This window comes from Apium graveolens, chromosome 11, assembly GCF_009905375.1.
Source record: "Apium graveolens cultivar Ventura chromosome 11, ASM990537v1, whole genome shotgun sequence".
Lineage (NCBI taxonomy): Eukaryota > Viridiplantae > Streptophyta > Magnoliopsida > Apiales > Apiaceae > Apium > Apium graveolens.
Window position 1 is genome coordinate 133,943,757 of NC_133657.1, and position 27,967 is coordinate 133,971,723.

The window sequence follows — 27,967 nt, forward strand, 5'->3', positions numbered from 1 at the left end:
TAATACATAATTAACTAGTTAAACATGATCATAGACTGTATCAACTCCTAAGATCACACTTAAACATGATCATAAACTGTTCGATGACGAATCATGAGAAGGTATAAATTTTCTACATTTTTTGAATACTATGTCCACTAAAGAGTGCGCCGTTAATCTGGGATTACTCGACACAGCTTCAGCGGTTAGTTTGACTGTAATATATTTTGATGGACGCAAAACCTGGTTGTGATAACACAGGTCCTATAATACCTGTGATTTCCATCTAATCTTGACAAAATGCCTAATTCTACATTTCAAACCGGACATATTTACCCTCTCATTGTCTTACATGTAATGTTGACGTACCAAAATACACAACCATCCTACAAACATCCCACTCGATCCAACCACCACTATACTGCCTAGATATATAAAGAAATGTATATGTATTGCCCTTCCAAATTATGTATGAGGGATATTTTGCACTTGCATATCTCCCAACCTTCTTCAAAAGATTAGAATGGAGACTGGCATAGTGGACAAGTTGACTTGTGGGAAGTTGAAAACCATTTGTATAGACAAGCCGAATGGAACTTGTGCTTGCAAGTCTTACAAGCAAGACGAGGAAGGTTATGGTCGGAGGTGTGAACAACGCTGTAACAGATAGGGCACTCCTCAACACCTTCAAATTCTTTGTCAAAATTGCTCTTCCATATACGTATTGCTTCAGCCAAAGCTCCATTCTGTCATTCAACAATAGTTTAGTTTCTACATTCAGATAAATCTATGAAATCCAACTAATCCAACATAATACACAATCGAAACAAAAAGAGGTACATCAACGAGAAATACAGACATACTTTATTACATCGTATAATGACCAAGAATACTCAAAACGAGTATTTCCACCATTTACATTCGCCTTTTTTAGGGTTTATATTGTTACATATATTTATATTAGAAAGTCGACACGTCTACCACACATGTAAGTTTACTAACCAATCCTAAAAATACGGTTTAATGATAGTACAAATTATTTTGAATGGGAATGGAATAGCTAATCACTTCAAGTCTTCAACATCAATCCTGCCAAACACACATTTACATATCTTGCTGTACAAAATTTCTATATATAAAACGATTATACAATAACAATAGTTCCTAGAAAAATTTAAAAAATTAAATCATTCCCTTTTCCTGTTTTTGCTAAATTTACTTCAATCTTTAGTAATAATAATGATCATAATTATTATTATTATCCAGACAAATTATGAATCACGAATAAACACAAAATTATTTGTAACGAATAGGGATTAGTTATGTCTTATTACTTGAATCGAATAACAAAAACAATAAACATAATCAATTACATGAACTGAATAACTAAAACAAGAAACACGATAAAAAAACACTCTTATCCCTTACTAAATAACGACGCCTCGGCACCTCTATGAAATAATCTAAATGTCAAATTCAAAAGTCTGGCTTCTATTCCCACAACTCCCAAACATTTAAACGGAAGTAAGACTAGAACGATATAAACAATCTTTGTAATAAGATGTTAAATAAGATATAATGTAGATATGTTATATTTTTCTATGATGACTGGGCATCCAATATCTCTGTTTGTGTGTGTAACAGAAGGTAAGGCAAAGAGAAGTAAAAGAAGGCGTGCGAAGAAGAGAGATGAGGTTGAGTAAAATGGCTAAAGAAAATGTTCGAGAGGGTTTGTATTGAATTGTTGGGTTTGATTAGGATACACATTTGATAATTCGGATTGGATAGGTATAAAGAGCCTTGGTTTTCTAAAACAGGTAAATACGCCCAACCACAATAAAAACTAGATAGTTGGGTCAATTTTCTTATTATTCCACAACTTAACACTAAAAACATATTTGATGTAATTGTTTCAAGACTTTATAGAAGAAAATAGGTTATTTAAAACAAGAACATTTACAAACATGAAAAGTACCCTACTGGAAATGTTTAAAATATATGGGGCAGACTGAGATTTCCAACCCCAAAAGAGGTGGAACCAGCAATGGAGAAGACCTTGTACCTCTCTTTCACCGAGAAGTGTCTATATTTCTACTCAAAGCCTGAAAACTCATATGATATTTATAGAACATGAAGATGAACTAAAGTAGCAACTTCTATATAATACCTGATTTTGAACAAATGACATCATAGACATTTCCCATTTCCTCTGTTTCGCTTCACTTATTCCAAGGCTCCTTGTACAGTTCACAATCACCAATTTCAATGGGTAAGATTCAGGAAGGCGGATCACTAAATCCATTCCTGTTTCATCCTTTTTATACGTAGCAACCACCTCATTCGCTGATTTGTTTACCACCACTGAAAAATTCTCATCCGAGTAATTGGCCTTGTTGATCTGCAAATAAAAGGAAAATGTAAATATCATGGTTTTCATTTCCAGAGGGGTGGGGTCAGGTTTTCCAAAGATATTAATTAAATAGGAAGGAAATCTCATTTTTTTAAAAATCTTCACATGAAAAAAAAGGTCGCAACTGCACTTTGCGCCGAGTAAGCTATGTTTAACACTTGCTGCTTTAAAATTAGAGAAATTGAATCAGTGACCAAATTTAGTAACTCGTAGAGCATCAAATGTAACATTCTCTAAACAACTGCATTAAGGTTCCTGAGATTTGGGACAAAAGCAAAAGTACACCTGAAGTTGGCTCCATGATGATTTATGACAAGACATATCTACTGAAGTTATCAGAAAGAGTGAAACTAGAATTACAATTCGACGTTTCATTCAAATCCACTAACATTTACAAATAACATTGGCATGACAATATTTGAATTTTTCAAATGGTGCCCTGTTTCTGATATGCTGGCAGCATACCATTATACGGTAATTTTTGAAAAACCAATATACCAGGCAAAACGTAATGAAATTATAAGGGGTGGAAGTATGTTGAGGAACATTGGGTAGTTATATGTATAGATATATAAACTAGAGAGATGTTTTTTTATCAAAAATCAACAATGATCACAAAAACAATTTGGTTACACTAAAATATAACAATCAGGGATTGTTGCTCGCAAGATTCAAATCAGAGCCACACACCTGAGAAAGCTCGTTTGTTATCAGTGGAGGACTACACCAAACTCTTGTAAAGGACTCCACTGCATTGATCGTGGAGCGATTGCGTATATTACCAAACCACACTCTTACATAAGCTGGAAGAATACAAAGCATCAATCCAAATACTGTACAAGCAAGCTTTGCCATTGTTTCTGGCCCCAAGGGCCAGAGTGATTCCACACAGAACATGGCTGACCCCCTGGTGATGGCACTTGCTGCTGCAGGTCCAATACTCGATAATGCAGCAGAGAGTTCCTTCTTCTTGAGGCTACGAGGCATGCAGGATTCTAAAGGAATATGATGGAAGAGACAATCTAATATAGCTGGATGAGCATAATTTTGTATATGTTGGACCAATCGTTCTCTAGACGGTGATGATGATGGTAAGGACAGCAAATATGACAGAAACAAAGACCAAGCAAGAAACACATTCACCTGGAAACTTAAAGAAATCAGTACACACCCATTAAAACAACTATAGAAAAAATGATAAACCTTTGTAGCACAATTACCCGTTTTTCTTCCATCAAATCGCTATCAAGAACATCATCGGGCGATTTGATTAACATGAAGCAAATTTCCTCTCTCAAGAGATCACTATCTTCTGAAGATGATTCAAGATTGGTTTTGTTATGAATATCAGTTGTACCATCATCCCCAGAAGGTGATGATTCCTTTTTGATAAAAGCCAAGTGTGAGACAGTTTCTGAGGAAAGCATGACATAAGCAGCAAACTGCAGACAAGGAACTGGTTTGGAGGAAAACAAAATTGCATACAATGAGCTAATGGGTCCTTTGCTCAGCCCCCACATCTCAACTGATTTAACAGCTCTATCTCTGGAATGTGGAGAGGAATCAACAACGTGCGACGCAACTAGCTCCCAGAAGTGAGAATGATCAAACCGAGCCGAAGCTATGATTGATGACGCTTCATAAGAATACGAATGCGCAATGGCCTCTGCAACACCGGTTGAAAAGAATAAACGAAGTATGCCTTCAATCATCCGGTGCATGATGAGGTCCCATTTATCATATTTCAAAATTACTGCACCATCCAAATCTCCTGTCTTGTGGAGTTTAACAAGCCTACAAAATATAGAGAATGCGACCAGTGCATTTCTCGCATATTTTAGAGAAGAAAGGTTTACACGGGAAACAGCTTGCTCAAGTTTCTCTAAAGTAACTACTGAGTTGTTAGAAGTGGATAGATTTGTAATAGCATCATTCACATCCTCGGACATCTCCTCCATCATCACAACCGATGATTCAATCCACAATCTACACTGATACAACAAAAACTCCCACTCGTCTTCTTTAAGTTCATTCCAACAGTAGCCAGCTACAACTACTATTAGCTTTGACAGCGACATCTGCACCATTGGAAGCTTCTTTGTTGCAGGTGACACACTGACCATTTGCCGCAGCTTTCTAAATAATTCAACTAGGAGATCCTTTTCCACAAAGCTAATATCTCTCACAGGTTTCAAGGCTCGGGTTCCGTCCATGTTTTTCAAGGGGTAACAGGATATAACTAGCTGGAGCCAGACATCCATATCTACAAAAAATAGAGGATGGGATGGCAAGGTAAGGTTTTTGCATTAGAAAGATAATAAGCCTATAAATCTGGAGTCAAACTTCTGAGCAGCATAGCTTCCCATACTCAAGTTATAATCCTTCTACGTAGTTGACAAATTCCACATGAAATTATAGACAGGTGTTTTAATAAACATCTAAATAGCAGGTAAAATGTTGTAGGGAATGAAAGCATTAATTCATGATGCAGCATCGTATCAAACATTATATTTATTAAAAACATCAAAAGTGTAGCTTTAAATAAATCTGGATATTAATTTAAGATCAAGAAGTTTATGACCTTGACATAAAAAGTAAACATATGTAAGTCGAATACGGAAATGAGGATTGTTTGTATGTTCTGAATATAAAATTGCACTTTTTTTCTAAATCTTCCTGGAGTACCTGTACATAACACTGGACACACTTCTGCAACGATGATCTTCGGAACAGTAACACATTTCTATTTTAGGATATATTATGCATGAGGTAAAAATTCTGATTACACGGATGCAAACTTGCAATGGATTTCCTATTACATGTTTGTTCTTTCATTACAGATTCAAAAAAAAAATTGTACGAAACGAACTATAATATCACCAAATAATGTTTTGTACTTGTACAGAAAACACATGGATTTCCTTTACCTGTTTGCCATGAAGTTGAAGAGGTCAATGACAAAGTTTTTTGAAGCCAAACTTCAAAGGTGCCATGTATTTCGATGCCATCAAAAGAATCTGATCTGACACCAACTCTGGATTCATCACATAATACGCAGAGTGGGCTTATAATGATACCTATAATTGGGGGAAGTATTTTTAAGCAATGTAGATTTACTGATCCGCCAATGGAAAGTCTATTCACGAGTGTTTTAAAGTAAAATGCAGCCTTTTCCGCACCCCATATATTCTTTTCAAAAAGAGTACTAAACAACAAAACAAGAGCTTTTAAATGGGGCTCTTTGATACTCTCAAATTCTTCACAAGAATCAGCCAATACATTGAATGCACTTGATTCATAGCAGCCTCCTTGGGAAAGAGATCCATCAAGTAAAATGTTAATTATGGAATCCAACAGATGACCCCCCGAGGAATAATTTTCTTGCTCTGCATAGGAAGTTAACCAAGGCAAGAAAGAGCTCAAGACACTACCGCCTGGCCATTTCCACGTGCATAAGATTTGGGCAGCAAGCCACGCACGAGGATGCTGTGTTTTAGGTGGTGAACTTTTTCCTGAAAAAACTCTATCAAAGCCCATTTTGGTTATAAGTTGGTCAACTAAAGCAACAAACTTTAGGTTATTGAGTTCCTGCACATTCAACATAGCGCAAGTCAGCAGTCAAGATTCCGGAACCCACAACTTTTATGATTTTTTTTCCAAATTTAAGAGAACATGCGTAACAAGAGATTTGAACCATATTCACCCCAAGTATGTAGCCGAAAATGGAAGAATATTCATAAACCTCATTCGACACAGCCACATGCACATGCATAAAAGACTAAAAATAAAGTAAACCAAAAAGAACAGATACTATCTGTGTATGTTTTTAGAGAAATAAATGAGACAAGTGGTATATGTAATGCATTTGGTCCCAACAGAAGAATAGTAAAACAAAAATCTGATCTTTAACATAGACTTGAGACACTCTAATTTTCTCCTGATGGTCTAAATAATTTGTTTATGTTGTATTCTATAAGTGAGCCTCAAATTCACAATTTCGAGACAATTAATTAAGAATACAACCGTACAGATGAAAATATCTAGCACAAATAATTAAAGATTCAAATTTTCAAATGATTAGTGATTTGGATCGATAACTTTTAACAAAAAATAAAGAATCAATCTCAGCCATTAACATTATACTGTATTAGAAAATAATAACATTATAAAATAAATATTATACAATTTAAATTTGCATAAAAATTGTTCTACAACAATATTTCGACAAACATTCATTAGATATGATTATAGGCCCCACTAATAGAAAAGTTATTTATAAAGACCTTTACAAACTCCAAGCCATATATGTAGTATACATAAATCATAGAAAAACTATAGAGCTACTAGTAGATCACAATCTACCTGTTCCTTAAGGATATTGTCCACTTATATTCAACTGATAGCAACAACTAGTAGTCGTATCAGAATTCTTACACACTTCATTCTAACATACAAATATGAATGTATCAAATCCCAAGAGAAGTTCAACCGCGGAAGACTAGCAAGTCCCAAACTATATAAACCTTGATGATGCACATATCACTTGCTTATGCCACAAGCTACAACGAACCAGTGGTGCAAAACAATACTAATAAATGATGTCAGCAAGATTAACTTTAAATCAACTTACATCTTTAGACAAGTTAGTTGCTTTGAATGTGAAGAAACTTACTTGTAATTTAACAGGTTCGATCTGCAGAGACCAGATATTACCCTCATTCAAAAAAAATTCTAATATATCTTGCTCATCTGCTTGATCTTGAGAGAAATTTTCAAGAACTTCGAGTATCCAGACGCAGCATAAAAGTGCAATCTGATCAATCTCTAACATAACTTCTTTGGACAATGTGCCCATGATGAACTGCACCAATATACTTATTAAACGATTCTTATTTTTTATGCCTAGGCTTCTGAAGAACTGTTTCTCTATCCTGCACCGAAAAGCATGCACATTCTGACATAAACTCAATCTGGTATTGAGTTTTTGCTTTAATTCATCATTTTGTTCATCCCCAAAAACTGCTGCTAAGCTACTTTCGCAATCAATCACAAGGATAGCAGCTAAAATGCTTGGAATCAGCTCACCTTCCTCCATAAAATTACCTAAACCATAGAAGCTACCTTCAAGTACATCTAAAGAGAATTGAGCCATTGCAAGCACATTTTCCGAGGATTCAGAATCAAGTTCAGAAAAACATTCTTCAAAAATTAAGAATCTCCCTACATCCCTAACAGATATAAAGATAGAATCTCCCATGAATGAGAGCAGCTTCCTAAGAAGCTCATTATATATCATAACTGATGTATCTCTTGCCACAAAGATTGTTTGATCTTCCTCTACTGAACCACCAAGAACAGAACTGTAACGACAAGAACAAAAGAAATGGTCAGGTGATTTAATAGTAAAGTATCAGATGACGACCTGACATCTAAAAGCTTGTTCTAACAAAAGGAAACAAATTAAAATGCATTATACGATGCTACTCTGCTTTAAAGAAAATTAATAAATTAGCAGACAGTTAACTCTAAACTGTCAGCAACTTTAAAAACACAACAAATTAATTCATATATTAATTTAAACATATTCCTCATTAACTGGATGCAAGGGAGGACAGAAGATGTCATTAAAGTTTTAAAAATCATTTCAGTTGAACAAATGACCTCCATTCTCTACTTACAAGAATCAAGCGCTATAGCATTAAAATCATATTATAGTTTACTTGATCAACAACTACTACTGTGAGGTATTGAAGCATACTCAACAGTACAAGAACTGCTTCAAGATTTTACTAAGTTTGGGAACAAGTATATATCCAAAAAAAATTAGATTTCTTCTTTGATCCTAACCGATTACTTCCATTTCGATCACTTGCTTCTCTTCCTTCGGACCCCTACAGGTATGCCTATTACTTCTTCAGATAGTGCATCAAAAATCCAGTTCAGGAGTAGCCACCTCACCGTTTTCAACTGCTTATCAAGCTTAGTGCCGGATTTTGGGATTATGACAAATTGACAATAAATGAAATCTGATGAGAGAACTATTGTTATTCCTAATACGAAGAAACCGAAAACATAATGCAGGCATCATGCTAAAAATTATATTTGAAGTTAAGTCTTAGGATCAGTTGAATAATGTCAGAACTGGAAATGAATACTGTTAAGAACTTCAAATCCTAGTCTTTGACCAGACCTGTAAACCGATAACTCACTATCTGGTTTAACACGAAATTACTAACTTGTAATATTAGAATGCAAGCATATTGTGGCGTACTGTTCAGGTATATAATTACAAAATTAATTTTTTACAATCTAAATAAAACAGGGAAGTCTTAAAATTGTAAGTGTTAGTCCTTGCTTATGTTTTCATGCAGACTATTGGTTGAAACAAACTTTTTTCATTTAACACCAATGTAAGACTAAGAACTCAGTAAGTCGACATGATTCATTTGGTTAAAACGGCTTAATGCCAGAATAATGCAATAGAAGCAACCATAAACAGCTCAAGTTTACTTGCCATAAAAAACGAGTGTCGGAGCTTGCAAAAGGAGGATATGAGCGTGCAACTCTGAGGGCAGCAGCATCAAGAAGCTCATGATGCCAATAATTAGGGTTTAATCCCTGCTGATTGTTCAAATCTACTCCCAGCTTCCTCTTTCTAATTCCCTGATTTGTTCTCTCTAGAAGCAGGGCCAACACAGCCACGGGCTCGGAAACCTTAGTCTGAGAAGCAGATTCAACATGACTAACACTTGCCGCATGCCTTATAATGATATCCCATTGCTGAGTTAAGCATTCATTATCAAGCAATGCCAGAAGAAGATCTAAACGAGCACTTGTAGAGTAATTACTTTCCTGCAAGCACCAGCCAACAAAGTTTTCTTCAAAAAATTGCAAAAACTGATCCAAATCTAGTCCTTTGCTGCTTGCAATAGATTGATGAATATGTCCATCAGTAGAAAGAAGGTTTTGAACTATCTCGCGTGATCCAAATATGGAGACTACAACCTCTACAATGTGCACAGTATTTGGAGAGTCCTGAAATAAATAATTAGCAGATAATATTACAAATTAAGCACGTTGAAACACGCTAGAAACGGACAAAGATAATCAGATATATACTGGGAAGAGCTTGTAGACTCTGCACAGGCCCAACTTAGATCAATTAAAAGGCACGAACGGAAAGATAAATTTTGATTAGAAACTGAGAAGTAAAAGGATAACATGCTATCAAAATTTAAACGTTCAGCAGCTTACGAGGGATTTAATAAGCGGCAAAGATTTAGCTAGCATGGGTCCCACTAAATGAATTAAGGGCCAACTTTCACCTTTCCGTACAGCATGTTTATCCACTAGCAATAGAAACTGAATTACTCGTTCTAAACTTCCAGGGCTTTTTGATGCTGTTTGCTTAAAAATAGAAATGCAACTCTCTTCAAATGTTGCACAAAAGGCCATGAGAAGATCAACTTTGAATGAATATAAACCTGAAAGAATTTCAACCATGCATTTCCCCCATTCTTCCTGGTAACCCATTGGATGGCTCCTGTCCAACCCTTCCATATTTATTTTGTCAAATTTATCCTTAACAAATATAGATAATTCTTCTGAATCCCTGGAGATGACTCTTTCCTGATAGTTTGGGCTGACGAAGTTCAGATAATCATGCCAGACAAGCTTCAAAATAATCTTTTCAAAGATAGTATATAGGAAATGATTAATGGCATCTGCTCCATCATCACAAAATCTAAAATTAAAGAGAAGACAAACAGAATAAGCACACATTATGTGAAGTAGATATACATATATATAGTGTTTTTATAGGCTAAACTACACCTTCCTAACCCTAAAACTTAGCATATTTCACTACTGGAGCACAAACAATAAAAAAACCTGTGCTAATTAACATTTTCCAGTCTGCCCACTTACTCGGACAAAACAGAAGAAATCTGTGAATCTTTAGGTGATTTTTCATGCAAAAAACAGATACTTTTGAGCACATCACGTTGTTTGATGAAAAGCACAAGACCTAAAGCAAATCATGCTTTAAAAGCTAAAAATATACTTTTATGTTCTGATCAAAAGCTACACAAAGTTCCTTTTAGGCCAGAACGCCATTATCTTAAGTTCAATGCAAAAATAGCAGATTATGGCCATTTTATAGTATAAAGGCTAAACAGGACTATATTCGGCAATGTGGACAGTTTTAAGTTAAAACATACCATTAGGGTAAAATATAACATCAGGGTACTAGGGTACTAGGTGCTAATTGGGTCAAGAGTGTATTTCAGCACGGAAAAAACAAGAAAGGCAAGTCAAAAACATAGAAGGGGAGATAAATACATACATATAGACACACACACACACACACGTCTCAACATATGTATATAGAAGAAATCATTAAGTATCCAACCTGGATGCGTTTCTTATTAACCAGAGGTAGCATCCTCTGATCGATGAGAAAAGTGCAACAAATGCATTTGAGGAGTTGGATAGACTTCTTCCTGCCCAAAGATTCTGGAAAAAATTGATAAAGAACTTCTCACCCTGGATTGCTTTAGGAGGCAAAACATCGATAAATAGAACTAAAACTGGATAAGAGACTTGCTGAGATCCAAAACACCCATTTCTGAGAAAATTACATAATTGATTTAGTATGTTCTTCTGATTTGTATTAGTCCAACTATCTGGAAACTTCTGTGATAACTGTAAAATAGCATCCCACACTGATGAATGACAAGCTGGATCTTTCTCCTGGAAAGCACCAAGTATCTTTCCGGAAAGCATACGTATATTTTCTTCATCAAAAACCTGGGGAATGTTTTTTATGTAACTACTCAACACAGTGTATGTGGATGATCGGGTAGCAGCATTTTCTGATTTTAGGAACCCGAAAAAACATTTATGATTAACGAGTAGCTTTTGAGCACAACTAATTGTTTTTTCTCTAGCTTTTGAAGAATGCTTTGCTTCAGGACTTAACAAAACATCTAGAAGTGTTGCCAGTGAAAGTAGTGCTGATGAAATCACCTGTAAGAAAAAATATTAAAGAGTAAGTAATACGTCACCTCAAACTGAGTATACTTTTACCCTAGCAAAAGTAGAAACATCAGTTTAATTACATTGAAGATTGATAACTTAAGGACATGACACGATATGGGTGTGGCCGTGTGGGCATCGGATTCGAGTCCGATACTTCATGCTGAAGCCACACACGCCAATATATTTTATCCTGATTTTATTTCACATGACCAAGTCTTTTTGAGCCCATCTAACTACTAGTTTATGGACAATATATATTAGCTAGTACGAAAAGTTGAGAATGCATAAATACTGTGAATAAAATAAGAAAGTCTGGTTTTAACATGAAATTCAACCGCTTATATTTAAAAGGCCCCGAAACAACTTGTGATAAAATTATCCTTATGATTTAATTCCATATTTCAGTCCATAATTAGTTGGCTCACAATTTTGTTTAGCAACAATTAAAAAATTGAGAATGTAAAAAATACTATCTAAAAACTATTAGAAAATTAAAAATTAAGAATCTATAAAATACAGCGTACAGCTGTTTGAAATTAGGTCAATTTTACTCGTCTGAACTCGCTATAGCTTGTTTGCATAATAACTTTAATCAGGTTATCACTTATTACCACGAGTTCACGATTCATTCTATATTAACTCTTTCCTCCCAGGATATGCATGCTGTCAGAGAACAAGAAACTATCCTCACAAGGCTAGATACTAGTTGCCACCATAAAATACTCCACAGCACCAAATCCAAAAAGAAATAGATTCAAAAGCGTAACTAGACACTGCCTTCAGAATTCTAAAAGTTGGCACTAAATTTGACAAATATTTTATAAATAACAATTTCATAAATTTAGACACGGTTTCCTATTATAAAAAGTATTAATCTTACATATAGATGCAAACAAGTTTGCCTAAAAAAAACATCAATAGAGGAAAAACCACGAGGAAGGATTAAGCATTAAGCAAACCTGATGGTGTATCTCTTCCACCTCATCATAAGCAACTTCTTTATCAAACATAGTCTCTGGAGTGAGTTTAAGGATATCATCTAAATACATAAAAACTTCAGTTGTACATAACACCAAAGCATCTAGCCTTTTTTCTTGTGCTGGGAAGGCTGCCTGTTTCAAATTATACAATTTTAGCTTTATTGTACAATAGTATGGCATATCTGTCTACTAATAAGAGAAGAAGTATGTGAGCTGTTCTCGAAGAGCAATTGGGAACTAGTTTAAATATTTAAACTTAAAATGATAGATTGTGCTTTCCAAGTAATGGCTAGGGATGGCAACGGGTCGGTATGGTTCGGGTTTGACAAAAACCAATACCGTACCGAATTCTTTTAATCAAAACCAAACCCGAACCGCCGGTTTTCGGTTCAATTCGGGTTTGAACCGAAACACAGAAATTATTAAAGTAAAAATCTAAAAAAATGTCATTAAGAAGTCTTTTATTCAAAAATTAAAATATCTCCATATTGTTGCAAACATAATAAAATACGCATGATTAATTTTCGAAATTATATCAATAATTCATGATAAAAAATGAAGAAGCAATATTGAGTCCTTAGATTGGTTGCTTATTAATCAGGTCATTTGGAAAATCTAGAAAAAACTTTTTAAACGATTAAATTTCTAATTATTAAGAAATATAATGAGTTATTTGAAAATCTGAATCATGTTATCTGAATGATTTAAGTAACTAAATGTACAAAATTCAGTAGTCGAATTAAGAACATCCAATTTTTTAATATATATATTAATTCTTCTTTTTAAGTATAAAAATTAGTGTAAAAGATGAAAGAAAATATATTCTAAGTTATAGACAAAAAAAATTAATTTAAAAGTAATAAATTGGTGATACACTAGTATAACATTAAATAATAATTAATACATTTGAACCGTTTATATTTAGTTACTAGAGTTACTAAGTTAAATTGAATCAGCATATAATCATTTTTCAATTCTATAAATATATTATGTAAATATATAATATATTTAATATATCAGGTACGGTCGGGTTTCGGTTAGAATCGGGTTTTGAGTATTCTGTCGGTTTTGGTTCGGTTAGCTTAAAAACCAAACCCGAACCAAATTTAATCGGTTTTTAAAATAAAAGACAAACCCGTAAGCAAACCGTAAAAATCAGGTTCAGTAAGAACCATTCGGGTCGGTTTGATCGGATAACCATCGGTTCGGAAAATTTTGCCATCCCTAGTAATGGCCACAGGTGAGTAAAAGGAAAATACTGTGTTTAAAATTTATTGGTGATGCGATATGATCTGAAAGATTAACAAAGGAAATAAGACTTGGGGACATAAAACAAATTTGAGTTGTACTGATCTAATATGCTATTATATATACTGCATTTGTTCAGATATTTTGTACAGTTGGTTGCATGATAACTGGTCAGCATGTTGAGTTTAACAGGTAGAACCAGGATCCAGATGCGGCCCATGTTTGATTCACTGCATTTCATTAATATCCCACTAAACTGTGGGGAAATGATGGAACTGGCCAGCTTAAACTGTTTAAAATAATGGTATTTGGTTTATTCAGCATTCATCGCAAAGGTTATGGTTGAAAGCAAAGATAAGAGGAAAGAGAGATTTTAAAGAAACATCTGCAGCCTGCTTTTCAAATTTATTCTTATAATCAGACTGTGGTGCCAGCATATGAAGATCAAAGATGATGCAATGTGTCTTCAGAGGAAGGGTACCAATGAACTGTTGTTCAAGGCTATAAACAGGTTAAAAATACAATTGGACATGTGAAGACTGTAAACTAAGACATAATAAGCTTGCAGATGGCTTGCTTTGACTGGGGAAGCTCCATATTTTACATATGATGCTAGAGAAGGCCAAAAAGATGCACTAAACAGTAAGAAAGAAGATGCACCAAAAAGCTCACTTTTTACTAGCCAACGATAAAAGTCCTCGAATACATAGATTGTGTCAAAAGGGGAATGCTAAGATCAGCTTTGATGGGTTTTAAGCACTGTTATTCTATACATAGTTGAGCAGTTGTTAGTAGGAGAGAAATGAGGTATTCTGCAAAAGCTTTACATGGCACTTAGGATGACCAGGCATTTTAATCAGGAACGTAAAACAAGTCCCAGCAACATAATTAGCATTTACTTATAAGACTTTAAAGTATACGACTCAGGGGAGACAAAACATTACTTTTTCGAGTAAAGAGATAGTCAAAAACCTGTAGCGAATGCTTTGCAGCTTGGGAAACATCATTAACAGGATCAAACTGAGACAACCACCAAGGTCCCATCAGAGACTTCAGATGCGGAGCTAAACTTCTTCTGAAAAGATAATATACGTATATATACATGCAAAAACACAGACAAATAAACCAAAAGACCAAGGAAAAATGTTACTTGCACACTACGAGATGTGTATTTTCAAGAATTTTATGAGGAAACAACACTATGTTAATGAGACTTTTGATGGAGCTCCTATTTACTCGTAGGTAAAACAAAATAAAACGTTAATCATTATTGCCACATGTCAAACTCCCTTTTCTGTTGACATCATACTCCAATATCTGTTTATCATTATCTCTCCATAATTCTCCCACTACTGCATCTGATCATCTACCCTGTTTATAACATTCAAGCACTTGTCTCGTTTACTTTACTCCTTTTCATTTATCTTAAAAAAATTATTTTCTTTATTTATTTTAACAATTAATTGATTACTTTCATTATTAAATATAATGAAATTCTGCATCATCAATGAAAAATAATTTAGTATCAGAATAAACAAAGTAGGCTCTCAAGAACAGACCAGCTGCAAGCATTTAAAAACACTGGTACAAAAATATTACAGTGAGCGGTAAAAGGGATGTTCCTGTATTTCTCAATATAAAAACGGTGAGTTTTTAGCAAGTATTTTAAAAGTCGAGCAAAAATCAATCCAGCATTCATTTATGTATGCGTGTACGAAACTTAGCAAATATACTAAACCATTTATATGCAAAAAAAATTGCAAAGCAGTTCAATTGAAGATTCGGTATATTTAAATAATCAACATACATTAAAATAACATAAGAAAAAATCTAACCCGACAACAGTGACAAGATTAGCCATGGTGTCATGAGTTGCTCGCCGAACCTCTCTATTATAGTCTAGAAGCAGCTTTTTGTATTCAAATGCCTGAATCAAAGTGTTCGTATTGTCAGATATCTCATCTATTTCAGATGAAATTAAAGAAATAGATGATTAAGTGTAGAACTTGTCCGCATGTTGTCCATCCTATATAGATAAACCACATAATTTCGGTTTGGTTTAGAAATTTTAAAATTTGGTCGATTCAGTCCAGTTGTTAAGAGAGGAAAGTGAAACAAATTTCGGTTCGGTTTTGGAAAATAAAGTTTGGTGAAACTGGACCGACCAAATATGCATATATGTATACAATTGTAATACATAAAATAGAAAATATTAAAGCATCTAGCTGTTTGTCTCTATTAAAGTTTGTGTAACCCACCAACCCCTCAGCATCAATATCCCTAAATCTAAACTCAAGCCTCTCATCTTCATTATCTCCACACATCATCTCTCTTAATTCCATCTTCTTTCTCACGTCATCCTATCTCTACCTCTCTTTGGCATGTATATCATACACACACACACACATCTAAAATCAAAGTTATAACTTTGTATTTTTGAACAAGACCATTTAATATATCAGTTGTAAATCACACTCAACTTAATCATGTATGGGGTTTTTTGTGACTCCTTTCTGAAAAGTTATAGTTAGAGTGAAGATGGCGCAGGATACACGAGTGATGTTTGTTGGGTCTTCCAGAATTTCTAAAAACTTCGGTTTATTTTTTAATATAAGTGAATTAACTGAATTTTTCTGGTTGATTCAGTTCGGTTCGGGAAATTTTTAAATATCGCTTTTGGTTTTTCCAGTTCGATTCGGTATAGTACCGAACCGACTGTTTGCGCAGCCCTGTGAGCAGGATCTCTAAAGACTCCCCTGTGATTAACTCTTTAGTAAAATCTTCTTTTAACTCAAAAAAAAAAAAAAAAAATCGCTGTATGTTACCTTGTGATTCCTATTTCCTACTACTTCCATTCCTAGCAACAACTTCTCATCTTCTGAAGTTTATCAATCTTTTCATCTGTTCCCTATACTGTACATGACCTTCAAGGTCCTATTGCATCATTTTAATTGTACCTAGCTGAAATGTCTAGCTTGAACTGATGGAGGATTTACTCCATGTCAATTCAACAGTAGTCTACACCATTGAGTCAACAGTCAACTTCACAGATTTCATAAAATATCTGAGTTATCTATCTCCTAATGAACAATACTAAATGGAAATAATCACCTCAACAAATCTACATCTCAAATCTAGCAACTCACAATAATTCTGACCAAAATATCAACTATTCCAAACAGAATCTTTTACAGTCCAATTTTCAAACACCTTCTGTACAGCACAATTGTTCTTCAATTAAGCTAATCACCATAAACTGTAATTGACTATTCGACTAATTCGGCAAAAGCTTGTCGACTAGTCGAACGACTAGAACGTTTTTTGCATTCTGCACAACTATAATCTGTTTTCTGCAATTTGCATGCTGCTTTCCAATATTATGACGTTTTCCAAAATTCTGTTTTTAGTTTTCTGCATTCTGTCAGCATTGTTCAGTTTCCTGTGTTCTATTTTGCACTTATATTCTGCAGATTCAAATTATAGGACAGAGGTAAATAGCTGTTACTGTATACTGTAACAGCACTATAAACTAACTTTGAAATACATGATGGTAAAGTATTATTAATTACATAATTCCATAATAATTTTTCTTTTGAACTTTTAATACATTGCTTTTATATATATACTTTATCCACTTATGTACATACATTCTTTTCACACAATTGTAAAATAAGTAGCTTATAAATATAAGTCCCCTTGATACAACCAAGGTTATCACGGCGCCAAGTCGACCCTCGACGCTCGAGTACCTTCGTGAAGACTAGTCGACAAGTCGCCCGACTAGTCGTAAAAGTCGACAAAGTGTTCATTATACATAATTACTAGATTTAATATATAATATAACTGACCATGTTAGTTTTATATTTAAATCAAAATTAATTGAATAATAAGTTCAAAATAAGCATGGTACACCACAATTATGGTTATGAAGGGCCCAAGTCAGACTACGAGACTCTTGGACGACCTTCACGTCAATTAGTCTATGACAAGTCGGGTTTCGAGACTCTCGGCGCCTGAGTACCTTCGCGTCGACTAGTCGGTGACTAGTCGTCGACTAGTCGTCTTCGTGATAACAATGGATACAATACTGTGTTGTGTGTTTAAATTATAACATATTATCTATATAATCATACAAAAGTTTAATTATACATTATTAATTGATCAACTAGTCGGCAAGCTAGACCCGTAAACTTGACTATGACTTCCCGACGTGACAACAATGCAACTTCAAGTGACATGTGTCCAATGATGACATAAACACTGCTTGTTCTACTAATAGTTACAGATGTCAAATAAATTAGCCTTTTTGATGCAATTAGATAAAACAAATTGATCAACAAATAATGCTAATGATGCACATCTTCATTAATACTTTGTTTGAGAAAATAATTATGAGTGTGCCATACTTAACTATGAAGACCTGCCGTTAGGAGACTAGAACTTAATCCGATACATGTGTTTATACACCCACTCAAAAAGGATATAGGCGCTATATCCTCCCAGTAGTTGCTTAATCATAGAATCATAGTCACAATTGATGTCACAACATCTATAGAGTCTAGAGAATTTTGCAGGTTAGATGCTGCAAGTAGAATGATGAGCAAATTTAAAGGAAACAATTATACGATTTTTCGTACTGAAAACACATAGCAGTGCAATAGAAAGTACTATTCTACTAACAAGAAGCAAACAGGTTGAGTGAATCATTCACCACAAAAGAATGTATAAAAAATAGGAATACAGATTCAGAAGAATGTTAATAATAGCAAGAAAACGAAAAAAAAGAAAAAACAAGACATGACTAGTATATCCCGCTTTAAGAGCAAGCTATTGAGTAAAAAATAATACTTCCTCCGTCCCACTCAAAATGGCTGGTTTGACTTTTCTTCTTCAAATTGACCAACTTTGAAACTTAAATTTTGTATATCATATGTTAAATATAATTAACAAAAACATATTATATAAAATTATAATAATCTATTATACCAAATATTTTTTAGATTTATTAAAATGCATCTGAACTTTTTTTAAAGTTGGTCAAAGTTTGATCAAGAAAAGTCAAATAAGCCAGTTTGAGTGGGAAAGAGGGAGTATAGGAGAATGCTAGGTCAAGGGGAAAAGTAGAAAGAAAAGACTTCCAAATTCCGACAGAAATCTGTTTTTGTAAGGTTAATCCCAACAAGCTCAGACTAAAAATAATCTAAAAACAATCTAACCCCGAACTAATTTCAGTTTCTGGTTATCATAATTCTTTTTAGTTTCCACCTTTGCATATTATAAACTATACAATCATAACACTTGCATTGATAAGAAAGAATGGAAGCCATATCAGTTTTTGAAATTTAAAATGCCATTTACTGACTTTTATAAAGTCGATATGGGACACTGAAATATTGGGATTGAACTAAGCACGAGAGCACATGCAGTCATATAAATCATACCCATTGTGGAATAATCGGTGATACTTCTTCTGGAGATTTCTTCTGCATCAGCCTAGAAAGTGATGATAATGCTTTTAGCTGTGGAAGCACGTAAGTCAGGATTAAAAGCGTAACTCAGTGAAACATGGGCAACATAGAATGCACGTATCATTGGCTTGAGACTGCCAACTTAATTTCAATATAGAGGCACATGAAGAACCAAGGAGTGAAAATTGTAAGAAATTAATATTCCAGGGTACATTGTGACCGACAGAATACACATATCAGAATCTACAGACAATCTCACGTTGAACTTGTAATGATCCCAACTAATTGTCAAATAAGCCAAAAGACCACTACAAATTAATAGAACTATTTTGGCATGTAAATGTGGATTATATAACTTCAAAACTAAATTAGGCAAGTTAATTTCATTGGGCAATTACTACATAATGTCATATCTATTCATGTGGATATGTATACATAGTTCCATACCTAATATTATAAAGGTTTCCTATAATGTTTAATACTCCCTACATGCCATTTTGGACAATCTAGTTTCCTCTAAGGATGTTACATAATAAATACCGCCTGCCTTTGATGAGAGAATTTGTAGAAAATATAAATGCAGTAAACTTGTTGTATATATTTACATAGAATGTTGACTTCACAAATGTCTCACTTTCATACAAAATTACTTCAAAATAAAATCCAAACAAGCTTCCATACAACATTACTTTCAGTTCAAAGCCAAACAAAATAGATAAGGCTCATGGTATGTAAACAGGCATGAGCTTTTTAAATAAATCAACAGGAAGGGAAGAGTCCACCAAAATTTTGCTTAAATTACCTTAGTTGTAGGGTCTTTCCTCGCAAGCCTCTTCAGGTATTGAGCCACTTCACTGTCAACGTCCTACAAAGTCGATTGTCTACAATTTTCAATATGACAATACATACACTTAATTATGTATTAATGCAATACATAATTACCAGTAATATTAAATTTGCACTTTCGATTTCGAAAAAAAAACAAAATGCACCGTCATTTATTTTACAATCAGTTGCTAAATATATCAACTTAACCTTTGTTGCTCCTTACTATGGATTAATTTAAGTATTTGGAGAGTATTATTTTTCCTTTACCTTTGAAAAAGATTGTATAACTAAATCATGTCATTTGAAAAAGTTGTCATTTGCGAAAGTAAACTTGTATTCAGCCATGTATAAAATGATATGTATCAGTTATAATATTATCATGTATAATATGATATGTTATCACTTAAAGGCATGAATGCATATAGTAGAATCTAGGGGCTACTGGATCCTCGTACGCAAAGTTAATGCTAGTCTGCCAATGATTTGCTTCTGCTCTTATAAAATCTGTGGTACCATGAGACTTTAACTCCAATTGAAGCTGATTGTAATCGTATATTGTGGGCCATAAATATCCCATCCAGTTTACTCAGAAGACAACATTATAACCTCCTACGAGTAAGATCCTTGCGACCAATAAGCCCACAACGTTGTGAGCCAATAAGCTGCATCTTGTTTTTAAGTTCAAATTTGGCAATAAAACCCACTTCTGACGTTAATACAAACTATTATATTGTTAACTATATGAACCACCAATGTATTTGTTTCTGCAAGTATACAAAGTTACATTAGAATTCTATTTACCAGATTTAATTTTTATAAACAAAAGGTAATGCGTTTATTCAAGCTCTTAAGTTGAAGTTTAAGGAACGAGCACACAAAATATGCTCCAACAACCTCTTAGTGCTTCCTTAATCACTAAGATCATCCATTCACTACTTATTTTTAAGTAATAGCCCATCTTTTTAGAGATCCTCCAACCACTATTGTATAATATATTATGGAGACCACTATCTCTTTCTCTCTCTTTTACATATATTTTAATTGATGCAATGTAATTTTAATAGTAAAATATTAAATAAGGAACAAGTATACGAAGCATTGTTGGAGACGAATATACTCATTTATGTCTTGAGTTGCTAGAGCTAATTTTTTATATAATATTTAAGGATCGAGTTCACTTAAGGAGACCATAGAACTCTCTTAAAAATTTGCACCTTTCACAGCACTGCTAATCTGGCCCCATTAATGGCCCGACTAATTTTAGAAATGGGAATCTCTCTTACAAATCAAGTTTTGTATTAACTCATATTTATATCTTAAAAGCATGAACGCTTAAAATATTAGTATAGTAATTCACATATGTATCATATATATACAAAATTAATTTCCATTGCATCCAGTGCGAGAATGGTTCCATTCAAAACCCCTAATATCCCATGGCCCAGAAGTTCTAAACCTTTCTCGTGTTGTTTAAATTATATTTCTTTATAATTCGTTGCTCCTCTATCTTTGCCTTGCTCATCACGAATTAGAGTAGAATTTTGGGGTTGCGCTGAAGTGCCCGAGATGGAAATGTTCCTCAAAATGAAGCATAATACTATTTCACTTGTGGTAAATCTAAAGGTTTTACCTTCATAGTATCCTGTGGCTCAGTCTAGTTAGCATTTCCGGCATTTCAGGTGACCTCACTTCATGAATATGACAGGAATTTTAATTTGGTTTTATTTGTACCTAAATACCCAATTTTAGCCATTAAATTGCACTGATATTCCATAAACTAGGAAGCACCGACACTCCAAAAAGGCTGTCGTATGCGAGTCGGACACGGCCGACACGACGACTCGGCACCGACACGGATGAGTACGTGTCTGACACGCCTTGTGGCGTGTCGACAGAAAAAGGCGACCGCCACGGCCACCGACTCGGCCCATATAAAAAAAGCCCGAAATCATCTTAAAAAACCCAAAACATCTTATATTAACCCTAATTTCACGTCTCTCTCTTTTATAACATCCCTCTTCATCTTTCTATCCGATAAAATACAAGATGATCAATTGAATGAAATTGTAGAATAGATCTTACACTAGTTTATTACTTATTAGGAAAGAAACTCTATTATTATTATGAATGAAGTTATTCAATATTTGACATATATAAATCTTATATATTTTTTATATGTTTTTTTGCCGTGTCCCGTATCCAGGACACTTTGATAATTGACGAATCCCCGTGTCCCATATCCCGTGTCGCTGTATCAGTGTCGGTGCTTCCTAGTCCATAAATATTAACTTACTTGAAAACCTGCTCTAAACTCCCGGCTTTAATGAGCCTATCTATGTCCCTTAACTCTCTATTATTCTCATCGTTGGACTTTAGACTTGTCTATCTGATATTTATTTCCAGTAAATTTGGTAGTTGCGTCATAGATTAACCTCTCTCAAGCTTGTTTCTGTTAACGAAGGTAAACTATCTTTAGCTACAAATCTAACCTCAGATGCATATCTAAACTGCTGCCAAGTAATAACTCAAGTAATTTCAGCTGAAGGGCTAAAAGCAGGAATCATGAATTCATGTTGACCAAAACCATCTACTGCTGTTTCTCTCATCTGGCACTTTAAAAATTGAATAAAAACTCATCACAGTCTCTCAACTATCAAGGGCATTCCTTGGCTCACTTAAATTGAATGGTTAAGCTTAGAATGCTTCAAGTCTATATCTTTATCCTTCCACATACCTCCTTCCTCGAAGCAATTGGATTTATTATGAGATTTCTAATACACCTTAGGATACTATAGTGAGTGCGATTGCACTATAAAATCTTACCGATCCCAAAAAGCAAAATTAAAGAAACTGTGAGGGCCACCTATGACTTCAATTTGAGCAAGTCCACTAAAGCTTTCATATATGCTTATAAGTTCTCGTTCATTATTTGAAATCACTTCCTATCAAGAAGCTCAGGTTGCATGTCAAACATGCCTCTGATGGTAATAAGAACTTGTTTTTCCTACTCTTAAATCTTAATCACGATTAGTACTAAGAAGACTGAAAAAAAGGCGCATTTAAGACTCTAAATCCCAATCAAACCATGCACCACTCCGCCGCTGGTTTGCAGCTTGTACTAAAACATGATAAGCCTAAAATTTTGTTCTACTTGTTTGGGGACTGAAATTTGGTTGATCAAGCTGTTTAACTTTTGAAAAAACATTCTTAATTCAACATCGGTCACATTCATACAATCTAAATCATTCAAAAACACTTGATAAATCAGCATTTTAATCATTCAATTTATACTTTTATCAAACAGCCCACAAGATCTACTTGGAGTTATTTTTTTGTCACTGAGAGCAATAGATTCTAGGTCATACTAAGTCGCAACAATAAAACCCTCAATAAGTAATTTAAACATTTCAAATGGACGTATCAGATATTACGACTACTTCTACACAAATAACATACCACGATAGGAACAGCAGCTTGCGGGTTCGACACAGAAGTAGTATCGAGCCGTGTGGTACCTACGTAACCTCCGAATCCAACAGATGCACCACCAGACGGCAAAAGCGACGCAGCCAAGCTGTAAAATATCAATCCATGTCATTAACACACACAAACTATAAAAAAATCAATTGATTCTAACTAATTGAAGAAAAAAATTAAATGTACCTGCTACTAGAGGGACGTGCCTTGCTTCTAGCTGCATCTCCCTTTTGTCTCCCCATAGTTTTGTGAAGCTTGAATTGAAGAAAAGGACGATGCGTCTGTTGCCGAGCACGAGCGCAGTGACCTAGGATTTGTAAACAAAATCGGTGAAAACTCGGTTGCAATCAAATCTATCGGTCTTATATAGCCTCGCGGTGAAATTTATACGCCTATGTTTGACTTTCAATTATTAATTGACTAAATTGCACATCATTTTGCATTTAGATAATTAAAATAAATATTAAAAAAGGTAAATCTAAGACTCCTAAAAATTTGTGCTAAACACATTTGTAACTATTAGGACCTTTACCCGAGCCCTTCGCGTGCTAGCCAAAAAGATTATAATTTTGCTATTTATTACGATTAGCGCTAAATAAATTAGTTTATCATTTCTTTTTATAATTTGAATATTTTATTTTTCGATGAAAATTAAGGTGTCAAGTTTAGAAAAATGTCTCTCAAATAATATTGCCATGAATAGTTGCAATATGATGTTAGTTAAATTTTTTGTTGGAAATATATAATAAAAAAAATAAATATTTCAAGTTAAATAATACCATGAATTAATTAATGTGGGTTATAAATTAAACTATTAAAAAATGTATTGATCGCAAATTGTGTCCAAATTAAAATACAATTGACACGTCTCCTATTCTTTTATCAGGTTTCAACACCAAAAAGTTTTGGTTATCATTTTGTAGTACAACTATAAAATAACCATTACTTTAATACAAAATAGAGGTAATATATATTGTTAGTCACCGCGCTCATTCTAGTGCTTCCTATTCTATATGTTTTATTGCATCATTGACTTTTATTCACATATGGTAGTATATATGATAATTTTGTGTATATTTTTAGGTTTGTTGAACAGTAGTAGTGAGTTTAATTAAATAATTATTCTAATATGATTCCATTCATTCATGCATTTTCTTCATAACATAAAACTAATTTGCTATTAAGTAAACATATAGTGAGTTGATATTTAACGATGAAATGAAACATTCTAGATCAGAAATGAAAATTGGGGATTGAGCCTGAGTTGAAAATGTATTTAGCCTCAAATGTTACAATCATGCATTTGATAAACCCATATAATACTTAAATGCACAACAAACATTCTGCAATCCAACCTGTACTTATAGTGCTAAAGTTTTCTTTTTGTTCTTGTGTGTATATGAAAATCGAACGCTTAGATGTTACACAATCTATCAATGTTCTTGATCCTTATAATGAAGATAATGATGTTCTGGTAATAAAAATTTACCTGCATATTCTTTTATTCTCAAACAATACTCTAACTTGATAGTAAAAGTTTGTAATATTTATATTTTTTTATAATGAATAGATAAACAAATAATTTTCATTTAGTTTATAATTTTCATTTTTTTATAATGAATGGATAAATAAAAATAATTATTGTGAGAAATAATCATAGAAAAACACTAATACGTAGAATTCCGTAAAAAATATAAATCCCAAATTTTGACCAAAGTGCTTATGCAAGACAATTGACACAACTCCCCTATATCAAGCGTTCGCCCAAAAAAATTTAATTTTTAAATTTCTAACCACAAATACAACTACATAATATCACTTCAATCATAAATGAAGATAATATGGTTATTGAGATTGGTTATTCTATTACTTCATCATAATATGATCAGATGAAATTTTTTCTTATATTTCTTTTTCAATATTTTTGAAATTAAATTAAAAATCAAAATAAAAAAATTATTGACGAATTCTCGGCGTCGTGTTTTACAACTGAAATGGTATAATAGAGAATATACAATAATTTTAAAATTAAAATTAAATAAAAAAATAATAATATGTATTTAGAGTTTCTCGGTGTCTTCTTCAATGAAGCATCATGTTCTGCACTAAAAAGGTATAATAAAGGATATATAATAATTTTTGAAAACTTACGTATAATTTTGATATAGAGTATAAGTATAAAATATATCTATTTCATAAACACGTCTAAATTAAAAAAGAATGTGCAATTAGTAGTGCACAATTTTGATTATTAAATTTTATAAAAATCTCATCAAATTAAATTTTTACTTATATTTCGTTTTCAATACTCGGTGTGAATAAAAAATATTTATGGCCTTGATTTCCTTTTTGCCATATGAAATTCTCTTCCAACAAAAAGTACAGGGCATGGATTAAAACGGTCTTTTATTGCAATTGCTTTAGCAAGAAACTCGAGTTAAACAGAATTCAAAATTTGATTTCCTTGTCAGGATCTTCTAACTCTTTTCACTGGACAATTAATCTCCCAATCCCACTCTTAGATTTATAGATTCAGAAACACCAAAAATCATTCAGGATGCACTCTCCTAATAGGTCAAGTCTGCAGTTTTACCAGCTCCAAGACCTTGCATTTTTATTAGCATATTAATAGCACAAAGTTATATTTGATTCAGACGCATGTCTCTTTACAACTTGCCGCAGAGTATATTTTTACAAATATACTGATTCAACACTTCATCAGAACCTGGTTATTGGATCAAAAGTTGCTCAGTTTTCCTAGCTGTAATCCTCTGAGACTGAGATATCGAAAAAAAGTACCTGATGAGCAATATATACCTGATAATTTTTATCCACCATCTTAAATTAAAAAGATTAGACCTGACAAAATATGCATGTGTGAGTTAATAAAGAAAAGAACCCATATTTCTTATATATTCTATTTACTGTAATTGATAGCATATTAATAAGTAAATAAAATCATTACCTTTAATGTTTAGGGAAATGACAGAGAAAATATATAAAATAATCAGAAAAAGCTGGGAGTGATACAATAGGATCTAGGGCATTGTCTTGGTTGCACATAAACCGTAAAAATTCTTTATCCAGACCTACTTCCATGTGCCCATCTAGTGTAGGCTTCACCAGCAGCATCACGGGTCCATATTAATTCTCAATCTATCTTATATAATGTTCACACACCAAAACCTAAAAATTTATTAAAACAGTATTGAAGATGGAGATAATGGTCCGAGAGATTGTCGCTTAACCACTACATAGAAATGTTAAAAAAAAACAATTATGATAGTACAGTAACACTATAATTGCTTAAAGAGTAATATAAGATGGGAAAGGACTGGTTATCTTTGTTTAATGTATCCTTCTTGTTGGGTTGCTCTGTTTCAATGTTTCACATTATGGGTGGTATAATTTGCGAAGAAGGGAGTTGGAATAAAAGTTTTTTATTTTCGGGTTCTGGATCATGACAAAAGTATCAGATAACGTGTAAATTTAACAATATACTTAAAAAATTATTTCAAAACATGATAGCATAGGAAAATTTCAGTTTATATAATTAAATCCTAATGAGTCTGCATAGTACGGTTAATGGTAGTTTACAGCACAATCACAATTAGGAAAACATACCAAATTTAGGCGAACACACGACATTAGGATTTATGTTTTCATTTAACCCTGTAGGCGAAGCCAATTTCGCAGCTTTGGTACCACTGTCAGGTGTATGAGTATGTCTTTTCTGGATACCTAATGGAAAACATAGTTGTCTTTATAGTTAGCACAACAATTAAGCGCATATAAGCCACAAAAAAATTACAAACCACTGTGTGTTGATGATGGTGACAATGGTCCGAGCGGAAGTCGCTTAACCCCTAAAAAAATGGTTAAAAGAGACAATTATGATAATACAATAGAACTCCAATTGCTTGCAAAGTAAAATAGGATGGTAAATGACAGGTTATCCTTGTTTAATGTATCAATCTTTTTCTGTTGCTTACTAACAATGTTACGCATGGTAACCTAACAAATAAAGGATACAGTTGAATCCATAATTAAATATTTATAACCGAATCCATAATTAAATATTTATAAAGGGTTATGAGAGGTTTGCGTACCAAGAAATAAAAACATCACTGATCCTTTCGATAACTAAAATTCATCATCAGTAATACAACAAAATTAAGGGCTAGTGCAAACTAAAACCCAACGTTTAGCCACAGCAATAAGGTCAATAACAGACTTTTAATTTACATACAGAATGCACTCATGACCTTGATTCATGGTGGCTGAATGAGGCCTCCGATTACATAGTATAAAATGTTATAAATTTGATAAATGTATATAGCTTCGCAAAAGAATTTACTTAGATGTTGTTTGTTCCAATCCTGAATGCATTCATTCCCCAACATTTTCTATATTCTATAACCAATTGAAAAGAAGAAATTTATAGTTTTCCACTGTCCACAACCCTCTATATATAATAGTTAAAAAATTTAGCCACAATACTGGGCACCATAACCAGAGGCTCTTGGATCTTAACTTTG

General features: G+C 33.5%; 1 protein-coding gene across 2 annotated transcripts; it reads right to left on the reverse strand.

Annotated features, from left to right (window-relative positions):
- On the reverse strand, positions 1–23,764 carry LOC141697863 (E3 ubiquitin-protein ligase listerin). Of its 2 annotated transcripts, none has more exons than XM_074502420.1 (16): positions 23,616–23,764; positions 23,409–23,526; positions 19,927–19,989; positions 19,098–19,175; positions 15,492–15,583; positions 14,629–14,731; positions 12,388–12,540; positions 10,800–11,416; positions 9,644–10,133; positions 8,904–9,424; positions 7,062–7,749; positions 5,317–5,977; positions 3,610–4,652; positions 3,080–3,532; positions 2,147–2,377; positions 1–725 (listed from the first exon to the last, which is right to left on the reverse strand). In XM_074502420.1, exons 1-16 carry the CDS (start codon positions 23,669–23,671, stop codon positions 498–500), a joined length of 5,595 nt encoding a protein of 1,864 aa, XP_074358521.1. In that variant the 5' UTR covers positions 23,672–23,764; the 3' UTR covers positions 1–497. The 2 variants fall into 2 exon arrangements, with proteins under 2 accessions (XP_074358521.1, XP_074358520.1); XM_074502419.1 differs by having other exon boundaries at positions 7,020–7,749.
- Between the last annotated feature and the right edge of the window lie 4,203 nt (positions 23,765–27,967).